Raw genomic sequence first — 15674 nt, 5'->3', positions numbered from 1 at the left:
AAAATATTATATATATATATATATATATATATATATATATATATATATATATATATATATATACATACATATATACATACACACACACACATACACACACACACACACACACACACACACACACACACATACATACATACATATACACGCACACGCACGCACGCGCACACACTAGCTGCACGATTCTGGCCAAAATGAGAATCACAATTTTTTTGCTTAGAATAAAAAGATCACAATTCTCTCATGATTCTCGCATTGTAAAATCCTTCACATTATACAAAAAAAAAAAAAAATGGGCTAACTTTACTGGTTAGTTAGTGCGACATAAAATATTGCAACAACCACCATTTTATTCTCTAGGGTATCCACTAAAAATATAATGTTTGGGGGTTCCAAGTAATTTTCTAGCAAAAAAAAATGATTTTAACTTGAAACCAACAAATGTCAGAAAAAGGTTTAGTGTTTAATTGGTTAAACTTTTCACTCTGTACACAGTCCATTTCCATTGACAAATTGTTACAATGTTTATACTTATGTTCAAATGATAAAGAATGTTGTGATTCTTGGCAGACTGTCCGTTTTTTCCCTTCCTTTTGAGGGCTGTGGCTTCAGAAGAGCAGAAAGAATTCTTTGCATAGAAAGAATTATGGAACACTTTAGTCAAGATCGCAATAGCGATTCTTGATGATTAATTGTGCAGCTCTAATATATACATAGAAGTCCGCTGTGTGTGGATTAATGTGCCCAGTGCTTAACCGCTTAAGGACCGCCTCCTGCACATATACGTCGCCAGAATGGCATGACTGGGCACAAGCACGTACCTGTACGTTGCTCTTTAAGTGCCCAGCCATGGGTCGGGAGCCTGCCGCCGGCGGTGCGCTCCCGACCCGGTCCTGAGCTCCATGACCGTGGGACCAGCGGACCCGATCGCTGCTGGTGTCCCGCGATCAGGTCACAGAGCTGAAGAACGAGGAGAGGTCTGTGTAAACAAACCTCTCCTCGTGCTTCTTACTAACTCTGTTCCCTGTTAGAAGGAAAGACAATCGGCGACGTCAGACTCCAAACCAAGCCCCCTACAGTTAAAAAAAAAAAAAAAAAACACACACACACACACACACTTAACCCCTCCCCGCCCTCTGGTGGTTAACTCCTTCACTGCCAGTGTCATTTACACAGGAATCAGTGCATTTAAATAGCACTGATTGCTGTATAAATGACAATGGTCCCAAAAATGTGTCAAAAATGTCTGATGTGTCCGCCATATTGTCACAGTCACAACAAAAATTGCTGATCGCCGCCATTACTAGTAAAAAAATAAATAATAAAAATGCTATAAAGCTAACCCCTATTTTGTAAACGCTATAACTTTTGCGCAAACCAATCAATAATCGCTAATTGTGATTTTTTTTTTACCAAAAATATGTATCGACCTAAACTGAGGAAAAAAGTTTTTTTTTTATATATTTTTGGGGGATATTTATTATAGCAAAAAGTAAAATAATTAAATTTTTTTTCTAAATTGTCGCTCTATTTTTGTTTATAGCGCAAAAAATAAAAACCGCAGAGGTGATCAGATACCACCAAAAGAAAGCTCTACTTGTGGGAAAAAAGGACGCCAATTTTGTTTGGGAGCCACGTTGCACGACCGCGCAATTGTCAGTTAAAGCGATGCAGTGCCGAATCGCAAAAAAGGGGCCTGGTCCTTGGGCTGCAAATTGGTCCGGGTTGTAAAGGGGTTGTAAAGGTCATTTTTTTAAAACAAACATGTTATACTTACCTCCACTGTGCAGCTCGTTTTGCACAGAATGGCCCCGAACCTGCTCTTCTGGGGTCCCTCGGTGGCTGTCTCGGCTCCCCCCCGCAAGGACTTCTCACGTTCATGCTCCCTCCCTCCCTCCATAGCCACACACTGTATCACTCGGCCGCGTCGCTCCGCGTCATTGAATGTGATTGACAGCAGCGAGAGCCAATGGCTGTGCCGCTTTCAATCCATCCACTGTAACCAATCAACGGCCAGGCTGAGTGGCAAAGCGGATGTCGGGGGCAAGCGTGGGACTTTCAAGGGGTCAGGTAAGTAAAATGGGGGGGGGGGGGGCTGGCATTGTCTGATGTTTTTTCACCTTAATGCATAGAATGCATTAAGGTGAATTTTTTTTTACCTTTAAATTTCATAACATTGTGTTCTTGCTGAAATCACTCCCGTGCTCCCTTCCTTTGTCGCCACACTCACCAGAAGATGACACAAGCACATTAAAAATAAATAAAATTATAAATAATAATTATAAACAATTTAAGATAAAGTGCTGTTGTTTTCATATTCCGGTGAATGTGGTGACAAAGGAGGGGAGCACAGAGCGATTTCATCAAGAACACTGAATGCACGTTATTTATATGAATATTGGTTCACACATTTTACATTAGAAGCATCACACTTGTTTAGATTTAACAATTTGAGGTTATCTCCCACTCTGGGGTAATTACTGTGCAGGCAGCTATACACTTGGGAGTATAGCATATCATAGACTGGAGTTCCATATTTAATTTTGAATTAGTTCTATGTATCAGCTCTGTCAAAGTGCTGAAACAAACATGTAAATACTTGTGTTCATTAAGATTTCTTACTACTGAAGCATTGAGGCTGGGCCTAAACTGCTTGATAAAATCAAGCAACGCTTCCAATTTTCAGCATCAGTTTTAAGTACTGATACAATATTGGTCCAATTCTGAACAGTATTTTGTGTTAAGCAGCATGGGGAGTCATAGGCGCTCATTCTCACACCCAGGAATAATCTCCTCTGCTAGCTCATCTCAATCCTCCCCCTTTTCTATTAAAAGATGTAAAAGACCATACATACACAAATGTCACCAATAGACGGACAATGAAAGGCCCCAGTGGACAGATATTTCCCTAAAAACAACATCTATGGCTAGCTTTAGTTCACGTGATACTTCAAATTACTCATCAATACTGAGAATGGCAGTTCATTTTGTCTCAGACTCTGATGCTTTACTACAGGGATATGCAATTAGCAGACCTCCAGCTGCTGCAAAACTACAAGTCCCATCATGCCTCTGCCTCTGGGTGTCATTGTTGTGGCTGCAAGAGTCTTGCTATGCCTCATGGGAATTGTAGTTCTGCAACAGCTGGAGGTCCGCTAATTGCATATCCCTGCTTTACTACAACATCAAGCATCCCCTTCATAAACTATTTTGCATGCATGCCTTTCCAACATTGGGCACAGGAGCAATCTGACTGGACTGGCTTGAAACTTGAAGGGTAAATTGATTTATGAAAACCTAAAAAAAAAAAAAACAGCTCCTGCCCAAATAAACGGTTTCCTTTAACAGATTAGATTGATCGAAAATGCACAAAAAAATGAAATGAAATAAAAATAATTAATAATTTTTCATGCATCACATTATATATATATATATACATACATACATACATACATACATACATACATACATACATACATACACTCACTAGAGCTGCATGATTAGCCGTTAAAGAATCGAGATTCTACCCCCCTACCGATCTCAAAAAAGCATTTCGCTATTCAGTGCAGAGAGTTCTCTGCTCAAGGCAGCTGTCAAAACAAAACAAAAAGCAGGCTGCCAAGTTTGTCACACTCACAGCATCACTAAAGAGAAACATTGTAACATATATTGTAAAATTAGGTCAGTTTAACCACTTAAAGTCCGAGCCTCTCTTTTTCAGACTCGGTTTTTACAAGTTAAAAACACTTTTTTTTTTTTTGCTAGAAAATGACTTTGAACCCCCAATCATTATGCAATTTTTTTTCTAACACCCTAGAGAATAAAATGGCGGTCATAGCAATACTTTTTGACACACCGTATTTGCGCAGCGGTCTTACAAGTGCATTTTTATTTTTTATTTTTTTTAATTCACTTCTTTGAATAAAAAAATAAGACAACAGTAAAGTTAGCCCAATTTTTTTTATATATTGTTAAAGATGATGTTACGCCGAGCAAATGGATACCCAACATGTCACGCTTCAAAATTGTGCCCGCTTGTGAAATGGCATCAAACTTTTAGGCGACGTTTAAAAAAAATTCTACAGGTTACATGTTATGAGTTACAGAGGAGGTCTAGGGCTAGAATTATTGCTCTTGCTCCAACTATCACCGCAATACCTCGCATGTGTGGTTTGACCACCGTTTTCATATGCGGGCACTACTCACGTATGCGTTGACTTCTGCGCGCGAGCTAGTGGGGACGAGACGCTTTAAATTTTATTTATTTTTACACCGTTTAAAAAAAAAATAATAATTTGGGTCACTTTTATTCCTATTACAAAGGATGTAAACAACATCCCTTGTAATCGAAAAAAGCATGACGCGACCTCTTAAATATGAGATCTGGGGTCAAAAAGTCCTAAGACCTCATATTTGGACTTAAATGCAGATAAAAAGAAAATAAATAAAGAAGTTTTTTTTTAAAATGACAACAGAAAAATGGCCCTTTAAGACATATGGGAGGAAGTGACGTTTTGATGTCTCTTCCGCCCTGCTATGGTATGGAGATGGGCGAGGGCCATCTTAGCCTCACTCATCTCCATACCCAGGCACTGATAAGACCCGATCGCCTCTGCCACTGAAGACGGCTCCAGTAAGTGGCGGAGGGCGCGGGAGAGCTGCGGGAAGGGGGGTGGCCGCTATCCCGCCGCTGATAACTGATCTTGCGGCGCATTCGCCAGAGAGACCACCATTATCGTAAACAGAACCGCCGGCTCCAAAGATGGATACCTCAGTTGTGGCAGCAGCTGCTGTCGTTACCGAGATATCCATCTTCAAAGTGCCTACGTATATGTACAAGAGCCGGTCAGCAAGTGGCTAATAAAACAAAATATAGTGCAGCGCAATAAAATTAATAGTCCATATAAAATCATTCAGTGATGAAAACTCCTGTGTGAGAGCAAACAAAGAGAACCTCCTTATGTGCAATGATGGATGACAGACCAGATGGTAAAGCAGTGATCACAGCCCATCCACCACAGATATTAAAGCCTCTCACCTCACAGACTCGACCTGTCAAGGTCACACAGCTTTTGACACACACCTGGGGTACCGATAACATACGATCCAGCTGATGATCTCTCCAGACATGAGGACAAAGAAAAAAGAAGCTAGTGCTCTCTCTCCGTTTTACAGGTTTATTTTCAATATAAAAAGAGGAATCCTACTTACAAAAACATAGCACTTCAGCTTAGTGCAAGAAAACGAGCATTGTACAATTACTGGTCTCTAACCAGGAAGATGGCCGCGGGTGACGTCAGACGTGACTCCTCCCCCCATACGCGTTACGTCCGTAAGCGGGACTTCTTCAGCATGGGTTCAGATTCATGTTGATGGCCTGCTCGTATATGTACTACCATGTCAACCATCAATCAACTAATCAAGCTCCCGAGCAGAAATGTCCCGCCGGTGATCCAGCACAGGGGGAGCTGAACGATAAAAGATCAAACTAATCATAATTCTCTGAATTTAAAAACAAGCAAGAAATATGGAAGGGCAACACAAACCTCATTGCATAATGATCTAAAAAAACAAAAAACAAAAAAAAAAGGATTTCAAAAGATCGAGGACATTATAATTTAAAAATTGAAAGGGAAAAAAAACCCTTATTAAAAATAGGCACTCTACTAAAGAAAGTAACCAAACATTAAAAACTAGACAAAACAAAAACCAATGATAAATCAGATGTCAGTCCACGGCCATCCTTCATAATCAGAAAACACACACATACATACATACATATATATATATATATATATATATATATATATACACACACACACACACACACACACACACACACACACACACACACACACACACACACATATAGATTTTATATAGTTTGCGTGTTCTAACAGAGACCCTAGGGAATAAAATGTTGCTGCAATATTTTACACGCATTATATTTATATTTATTTATATTTATATTTATTTATATTTTATCGCATTTGCGCAGCGGTCTTTCAAACGCAATTTTTGGGGAAAAAATACACTTTAATTAAATTTAAAAAATACTAAAAAAACAGTACAAAGTTAGCCAAATTTTTCTGTATAATGTGAAAGATGCAGCAAGAATCGTGAGAGAATCTTGATCTTTATTCTAAGTTAAAAAATTGTGACCTAACATTTTAGCCAGAATCATGCAGCTCTAACACACACCCAAAAAAAAAAAGTAAAAAATACGTTTTCCACCTTTAATGTGACCTAGTGCAAAGAAATTGGTTGGTATGAGGGTGCCAAAGCAGTTGCTCATGCTGACCCTGTGCACCTACATCCGAGAAAAAAATATTGGTTGGACTATCCCGGTACATAATAATCAAATTAGAAAGAGACTTAAAAATGTATAAAGTTTAATACAAGACATTTTTTTTTATAACAGCAGCAAAACTTTACAATGATACATAGTATACACCAAGTTAACTAACTACTGGCAGGTTCCCCCGAGGAGTTTCGAACGAAGAGGAGTATACACAAATACTGTTTCTGTATGTGGAGGTTAAATCTCTTTTCCTCCAAATTTAAAGAGTGCCCCCTTTTCCTCTGTAAAGACCTGAATGTGAATAACTACACCAAGTTCACAATATTTGAACCACCTATGTGTTTATACATGGTGATCATGAAAATTAACCAGTGAAGTGTAACCCCCCCCCCCCACACACTTACACTTCACTGGTTAATTTTCCGGACGCCCAACCACACCAGTTTGTGTGCACAGATTGGTTGGTACATCTAAATAAATAAATATATATATTGTTTTTATAATTTTATAACTTTTTTAGAGAGTCTACTTAATACAATCCCCCTTGTCCACTGCCGGGGGAATTGAAGGGTCCTCTGGTCTGCGAGTCCTTACCTTGGTGGGGGTGAGCTGATCTCCTTATATTATTTTTCATTGTTTGTAATTCTTTTGGACAATTATATTTATTAATATTTTCTGCTCTATTATGTTATTAAATGTATGTTTGCTTTATAGATCATCCTACTGATGAAGCGGTTTGTCCGCGAAACTAGTTGAGGGATTTGTGTATGCGCCTCTTCGTTCAAAACTCCTCGGGGAAACCTGCCAGTAGTGCATATATATATATATATCACCCTCATACCAACCAATTTCTTTGCACTATAAATTCTGGATGATGGTACGATTATTTTATGTAAACCTTTATGCATTTGAGGCTATACTCTTACTGTGTTTTAATGTGACCTACAAACTTTATAACTTAGTTGAACAACAAACTGAGATCTTTTTGGGGGGAGTGCCATTTTAAGTTGCTGCAATTACATTTCAGCAAAATGGCTAGCCTGCTGCATCATTTTTTTTACTTTGATTTTCGGGGGTCTCTTTGAATTGAGCCCTCTGTGGGTTGATCATTTTCATCAAATGACGTAGCATCCTTTCCTTCCTAACACACTACCTAATCCAGCATATCCAGCATATTTTTCCCCCACTGAGATCTGATGCGTTTTCAAAGTGTTCTATAAATTTTTTTGAGCAGTGTGCGTAGATGGATACGAAATACATAATGTATTTTTTTTACTTTTTTAAACTTCTTTTATTAGAAAACTGGAGCAAAAGTGCACTCTGGCACCATAATGATCGATCTGAAGTATGAATCTAGTATTTTTCAAATAATAGGGTGTAATCTGTACTGCTCACAAGAACACCACTGTAAAGAGAGTCATATTTGCAACATCAAACAACATCTCTTCCCTTGTCAACTTAGAGTACATTTTCTGAAGTATTTATCCACCCAATTACAAGCCTGCTAAATGTCCACATAAATGATAGGTACACTTATGCACATATAATAAATAAAATAAGTAAGCTCATTTCTCTTGTGATTCAGCAGCAGATTATATAGCTGAAGTCACATCACATTCGGACCAAAATCGTGCAGGACCTTATTTTTTGTTCACACCCATGCGATTCGATTCCTGTCCAAATGGACAGGTCGCACTGTGATCTGTGAACCGGTCTGGGGGCATCATTAACCTTCTATTAAACACCCGCAGCGGTTTGCATAGGGCAGTGTGACCTGCCTGCGGGTGACATGCGATGTGGGAACCCGTACTGGATTCGCACAAGTTCTGGCATCGCAGCAGTGTGAATCGAGCAAAAATGATTTTTTCCTTACAGCTGGTGACAAAGCATGCAATAAACAAACGAGGTTGACGTGTTCTTTTGAGATAACGAGTGCAGGTTAGGGTGACAAGATATTCCAAGCGTCGTTCCACTGTCAGCAAACATTGCCCCGGGACATCAAAAAGGCAAATAAATAGTCTGATGACATAATAGGATAAAGGATACATTTACACTGACACCCTTCACTGCCGCAACTTTGAAAAGTATTGCTTTTCAGAGGTGTTTGACAGGCAGTGAGGAGACATGTCGCCTCCTCACCACTTGTTTTAACCCTAAAAATGCTGAACCACTATGCTGCAACGCACGTACCTGCAGCCCCATCCACTTGAATGGGTTGTAATCAGCAGCAGTACTACAAGCACAAAAGCAGGAGAATTTCTGCTGTGGCCCTGTAGCAAAGCATTGCAGCCACGGCATAGGCACACACCCGTCCACTGCCTTGGCAGCTTAAGTGGACAACTTCAAATGTAAAGCAGCCTCAACCAACCTGTCACAGATGAAAATAAACATTTCTTCTTGAGACAAAACACAGAATAACACAGTTCATGAGCCATAGCAAAATCACCACCACATTACTCGATTGCATCCCTAACCACCTGAAAATATGGCAGCCTTGGGTAGACAATTACCTGACACAGGACTTTGATTAATTGCTACTGGAATCATGATTGTAGACCTATAGAACTACCCAACAATATTCTATCAATGGCCATGGCTTGGTTACCGTACCTACAGCATCCCCTGGTCTCCATCTTCTCCCCCTACTTTTCTTTTGCTTTCTTTTACCGACTACGTATTTGAACTGTGCAAGCTTGATAGGCTGCTTCATGTTACCGATATTATGGAACATGGGTTTAATTAAACTCAAGATACCAACAACTCCTAAACCTGCTTACCATACGAAACCACAACTCTGTCCCCTGCTGCATCACCAACCTAGTCTGAAAATACCAAACAAAACGTTCTTTGTTCCTCCCAAGAGCTCTTGATCTCTAGCGCCCTTGTCACCTCCTCCCATGCTCACCTCCAGGACTTCTCCAGAGCCTCTCCTCCCATCCTCTGGAACTCCTAACTGTTCAACTTTCCTGAAAACTCAGAGAGACTTATTCGGCACCAACCCAAGAACTGTACATTTAAGCTTTTCCATCAGCCCATCCCCCACAGTGATTACTTTTTGTATCACTTGATCCACCTTCAAGCTGAGTTCCACCCAAAAGTGGAACTCTAGCTTATGTGCTATCTCCCCCTCCCCCCCCCGTGTCACATTTGGCATCTTTCCCAAAAGTCTTCACTGCCTGGTTCCCTTATCAGGAATGGTGGCGGCAGCACCCGGGAGTCAATTTGAAGATCAGCTGGGGTGTCAACATCACGAGCTACCTGGACAGGCAAGTGTCCATATATTAAAAGTCAGCAGCTACAGTATTTGTAGCTGCGGACTTAATTTTTTTTCACCCACACTGGACCTCCTCTTTAAGTTGTAAGCTCTAATAAGCAGGCCCCTCTGATGCCTCCTATACTGAATTGTATTGTAACTGTACTGTCTGCCCTCATGTTGTAAAGCGATGTGTAAACCTTTGGCGATATATACACATACTGAATAATAATAATAATAATAATAATAATAATAATAATAATAATAATAAAGCTCTTGGGCTCTGTTCACACTTATGAAATGGGGGAACCCTGCAAATCCACTGCGGGTTCCTGCATTGCACCCGACTCGCACGGCAGTTCACAATGTCATATGCGAACTACTGGGACTTAAAGTGGTTGTAAACCCTTTACAACCACTTTTCAGCTTATAACAAGGCTTACCTGTAGCTATCCCAGATATCTACTAAACTTGCACAGTTTAGGAGCTATCCCCTGTATCTGCATGTCATTGGCACATGCGCACTGAAGCAATGGCATGCGCGGGTGTAATGTCATTGCGTCTCAGGCCAATCACAGCGCCAGAGCCCGCAATACCTGGAAGTAACTCCGGGAGCAATGTCGCCAGCCGGAGTGGTGTACGAGGACCTCTGTGGGGGTGTCGATCTAAGGAAAGTAAGTTATAATGAGCTAGTATGCTATGCATACTAGCTCATTATGCCTTTGTCTTGCAGGTTTTTTTTTTTTTTTTTTTTTTAAGTTAGTGGGTTTACAACTACTTTAAGCGTGATTGTTTCCATTAGTCAGGGTTGTCTATTTGTAATAGTTCTTCTGTCTAGGACTCATTTTGCCCCAACTTGTATTTATCTTTGTGTTATGGTTGATTTTTACATCCATTATGTATTGTTCATTGTGTTTTAAATGCATAGAAGCATATGTAAAACTAAATTGATTAATGATGCATCTGGCTCCTTATCGTCAATAAAAATATTGAACTAGAAAATAAACAGTGTATTAAATAAAATAACAAAAAAAATAAAAATATATAAAGACTCACTGGGTACTAGGTTATTAATAATGATCAAGTTCTTACTAGGCAAGTAAAAACCTCCTTTATGCCAGCTAAGGCAAAAGCCAGACAGGGAAGGTTGGAGTGGGCAGTTGCAATACCAATACTTGATTAGATTGACATCGTTCAGTGGCATGCCACATGTAGAACATCAAGTCATTTAACAAAGTTGTGTGCCACTGGCTTCTCTGTTAAAAGTTTAAAATGTAAAATAAGAAAATATATATGCTTTTATTCTAACATCATCACAAAGTCAGTTGTGTGAAAGGCTATCTTTTAGCATTTAGATTGTTTATTTTTCTATATCTTGAACATGCCCTTTGGCTCGTGTACATTTAGAATGCTGTCCTCTAAAACCTCTAAACCTGCTTACCATACGTAAACATGCGTGGAGATGTTAGCTCAATGTTCGGTAAGGCTCCGAGGTGATTCAACACAGCACATCTATATCCATTTTTCTGAGCATGGTCCACAAAAGTCCGAATATACTGCTTCTCGCTGTGATTGGCTATTCCAGGACATATAACCATAGTGACATTTTCTGTAGGATGAAACAAATAAAGATTTTTAAGCAGATATAAACCCTTTCTTCAGCATTCATTTTTTCAGCAGCTCCTCATGAAACAGGATCTGCAGTAGTCCAATTTCAAAAGAGCAGTTGGCAGGCGGACGATAGGCAATATGTTGCCTCTTTACTGCCCATGTTTACCCTGAGAAGCCCACACCACAATCATGTGCATTACAAGTTGTAGTCCAGCCCTTTTCACTTGAATGAGTCACACTGACTGGCAGCACTGCCTGTCGAATGCGACACGGGATCATTTTTGCCACAGCTGCAAAACAAAGCATATTTGCTTTGACAGTATTTTATGCATATTGTAGTGATAGTAAAATGATTCCATATTTAAATACATATATAGATTAAACTTAAGGCTAAAGCTGGCCATAACATGGCTTTGCTTTTTTTCATTCAGCCAGCCAAGGAAAAAAAAAAAAAAAACGAGCCAAACGATAGAATACCATTCTGGCTTTTATACTGCATAATTTAATTAGAGGTCGACCGATATATCGGCCGATATTTGCCGTTTTTTAAATAATCGGCATCGGCCGATTTGTGCTGATAAAAAGCCGATTTGGAACTACAGCAGGACTTTGAAATGACTTCTGTATAGAAGTCAGTCTAAGTTGACTGAGTCGTCATAGCAACCCTTTCCTCCACTCTGGGCAGGCTGCCAAGAAAAGAACAAAATGATACAATGTTTACACTTGAATGAATTAAGTCATCTCAGTGTGTAGAAGTTCTCAGTTTAACCATTTAAAGACTAAATCTTTTCTGACACTTGTTGCTTACAAGTAAAAATCCTGTATTTTCTGCCAGAAAATCACTTAGACCCCCCAAAAATGATATATATTTTTTTAGCAGAGATCCTGGGGAATAAAATAGCGGTTGTTGCAATATTTTATGTCACACGGCATTTGCACAGAGGTCTTTCAAATGCATTTTTTTGGGAAAAAAAATACACCATTTAAAAAATAAAAAATAAAATAAAAACAGTAAAGTTAGCCCATTTTTTTTTTTGTCCAAAAGTTTTGACTACCTGTTTTTATTTAATATATATATATATATTTTTTTTTTAATCTAAATCATACATACAAGTAAACTGATTGGAGGTTTGTTTTGTTTAATAAATGTTTAAGTGTAAGAAATTTTCTGTATCACGTATGAAGGCCGCTTTCACACTGGAGCGGGCAGGCGTTGATGGTAAAACGCAAGTTTTAGCGGCTCTTTACCATCATTTTAGCGGTGCTATTTGGCTGCTAGTGGGGCACATATAACCCAGCTAGCGGCCAAGGAAGAGGTTAAATGCGCCCATGAAGCACTGCTGCCAAATCGCATTGCATGCGCTTCGGCAGTGGTGCCCATTCATATCAATGGGCAGGAGTGGTGGAGGAGCGGTATACACCACTCCAAACGTGCTGCTTGCAGGACTTTTTTTTAAGATCCTGCCAGCGCATCGCCTCAGTGTGAAAGCACTCTGTCTTTCACACAGACTGCAGGGGAGCCATTTTACAGGCACTTTACAGGCGCTATTTTTAGCCCAAAAGCGCCTTAAAACGCCCCAGTGGGAAAGGTGTGTTAGATCAAGGGGGATTAAAAATAAATAAAATAAAATTGGCCTAACATATCGGCCCAAAACAATCGGCATCATATATCGGCTATCGGCCGCCATGATTTCTAAATATCGGCATCGGCCAGAGAAAAACCCATATCGGTCGACCTCTAAATTTAATAGTGAAGGTTTGTGGTAAACATTTATTGATGCTCGCTCTATCGATTTGTAACTGCAGACACAACTATGATATGTATAACATATGCAACTGCAGATCTGTATACTCTCTCTGTTCTAATAAAACAAAAACAAAAAAAAACAAAAAAAAAAAAAAACACACAACTGAGGCAATTTACCCAGTCATACATTTGAGGTGGATAGGGAAATCTTCCCCACCGTGTTATTGTATGCTGACAGCGGGACTCCCCTGCCATCAGAATACACCAGTCAGCAGTGCAGCCCATGGGCCAATACCATCAGAGATGCAGGCTTTTGAACGGAGTGCCGATAACAAGCTGAAGGTCCGTCTCCTCTGCCATCTCGCTGAGGGCATGGGGGGGGGGGCCATTAGTCTGCATGGAATGAGCAGCTTGCACATTTGGAAAAGCACCCTTAATGTTGAAAGATATATTCAGGTTTTAGAGCAGCGTATGCTCAGCAAAGAAAGGGACAACATTCTTCTCCCAAAACGCCAGCAACTGGTCTCCTCAGTTCCCAGGCTACAGCGTGTTGGAAAAAGAAGAGGAGATGCTAAACCGTAGTAAAAAATTTTTGGAACTGGAGCTGTAGTTTGCCAGCTTTTTGTTGCCCTGTCCCAACTTTGAGACATGTTGCTGCCATCAATTTCAAAGTTTCCTTTTTATTCTTCTTAAAAGTATCTCAGTTTAACCACTTGAGCCCTGGACGATTTGGCTGCTGAATGACAAGGCCATTTTTTGTGATTCGGCACTGTGTCACTTTAACTGACAACTGCACGGTTGTGCGACGTTACACCCATACAAAATTGAAGTTCTTTTCCCACAAATAGAGCTTTCTTTTGATGGTATTTGATGGCCTCTGTTTTTTATTTTAGTGCTATAAACAAAAAAAGAGCGACAATTTTGAAAAAAAATAACAATATTTTGTACTTTCTGCTATAATAAATATCCCCATTTATTTTATTTTTTTTAAAAAGCTAATTTTTTTTCTCAGTTTAGGCAGATATGTATTCTTCTACATTTTTTTTTTACCATAAATATTGCAATAAGCATTTATCGATTGGTTTGCGCAAAAGTTATAGCGTCTACAAAATAGGGGATAGATTTATAGCATTTTGATTTGATTATTATTATTTTTTTTACTAGTAATGGCGACGATCTGCGATTTTTATTGTGACTGCTGCATTATGGCGGACACATAGGACAATTTTGACACATTTTTTGGGACCATTGGCATTAATTACAGCAATCAATGCTATAAAAATGCATTGACTATTGTAAAAATGTCACTGGCAGTGAAAAGGGGTTAACACTAGGGGGCGATCAAAGGGTTAATTGCGTACCTTGGGAGGGGATTATAACTGAAGGGGGAGGGGACTGACTAGAGGAAGTGATGGATCGTGGTTCCTAGCTAATAGGAACACACGATCTGTCACTCCTCTCAGAACAGAACACAGATTTGTGCGTTTACACATACACTTCCGTGTTCTGTCCCTCGTGCTCACGATCGCTTGTGGCCTCCGGCGGCGCACGCCCGCTATCACGATCCCTCGAGCCGATGTATAGCTACGACGGTTTGCGGGATCGTGTCGGCCTGCCGCAGTAAAATGACGGGGGCTGGTCAGCAAGCGGTTAAACATTTGATGCATTTTCTATGTTATATTGTGATAAAATATGGGTTTATGAGATTTGCAAATCATTGCATTTTGTTTCTATGTAGATTTTACACAGTGTTCAAACTGTTTTGGAAATGGAGTTATAAATAGTGCTAGCCACCTCTGCATGTGTGTACAAACCTCCAGTGCAGTGCTCAGCTAGTGGCTCAAAGAGGTCAAAGGTTGCAGTAGCGCCATCAGGCATGGTGAGGTACTTCCTCAGACCGTATGGGTTTGGAGAGTTGACTCGACCCATCTTTCCATACAGTGCTGTTTGGATATGTCCACTTTTTCCCCAGATGAGAGGTGGAATGTATCTATCAAATCAAAACAAGATGTATATATAAAAAACGCATAGGATTTAGGCAGATTAACATCTAAACAGCTGTACATACTAATGTGTAAAGCAACAATGTATGTGTAAAAACACAAAGCATTACTCATGGCTCACCTTTCATCTCTTCCAGAACAGCAATAATTCACCTGCAATTCATCTATGCTTATATCTTCTGCTCTGTTTGCTCATTTGTCAAGAATGAGTAGCAACCGTGATTAGCGGTGAGCTCAGTCCTGTTCGGACTAGGATCAAAACCCGCCAGGAAGCTTTCACCTGCATAGGCCAATCACCTGCACCCGGGGCATTTTCCGTTTTTCAGCCGCATGTATACAAGGGGAGTGTACGTGTGTTAACATGGGGCGGAGAATGCCCTGGCTGTGGACGAGTCGCCTTTACAGGCGACAGCTTACTGGCAGGCTCACACAAGGAGGTTTTGATCCTAGTCCTGAATGTGATAATCAGTATTAAGGCTTAAAGTGGTTGAAAATGCTGAAGTTTTTTTTTACCTTCATGTATTCTATGCATGAAGGCAAAAAAAAAAAAAATGTGTGCTGCTCCCTCTACAGCCCCCCCCCCCCCCGCCCCAATACACACTTGAGCCCCCTCTCAATCCAATGATGTGCTGTCCCGAGACCCCCTCTCATAATTAGCTGACACAGCAGCAGGAGCCATTGGCTCCCACTGCTATCAATCACAGCCAGTGAGGAGAGGGCAGAGTCACAGCTCTGTGTGTCTTATGGATGTATACAGAG

At 40.1% G+C, this 15674-nt stretch overlaps 1 protein-coding gene across 1 annotated transcript in view; it reads right to left on the bottom strand.

The window, feature by feature from the left end:
- Positions 1–15674, bottom strand: part of ABHD2 (abhydrolase domain containing 2, acylglycerol lipase) — a 104425-nt gene that overhangs the window by 34247 nt on the left and 54504 nt on the right. Inside the window, exons 4-5 of the mRNA XM_077474258.1 lie at positions 14727–14902; positions 10996–11163 (exon numbers count right to left, since the gene is read on the bottom strand). Coding sequence (XP_077330384.1) covers positions 10996–11163; positions 14727–14902 — 344 coding nt within the window. The remainder of the gene's footprint in view (positions 1–10995; positions 11164–14726; positions 14903–15674) is intronic.

This window comes from Lithobates pipiens, unplaced genomic scaffold (genome assembly GCF_037356315.1).
Source record: "Lithobates pipiens isolate NorthernLeopardFrog02 unplaced genomic scaffold, aLitPip1_a1.2 Scaffold_8, whole genome shotgun sequence".
NCBI classification, from domain to species: domain Eukaryota; kingdom Metazoa; phylum Chordata; class Amphibia; order Anura; family Ranidae; genus Lithobates; species Lithobates pipiens.
This window is presented reverse-complemented; position numbering and strand designations above follow the sequence as displayed.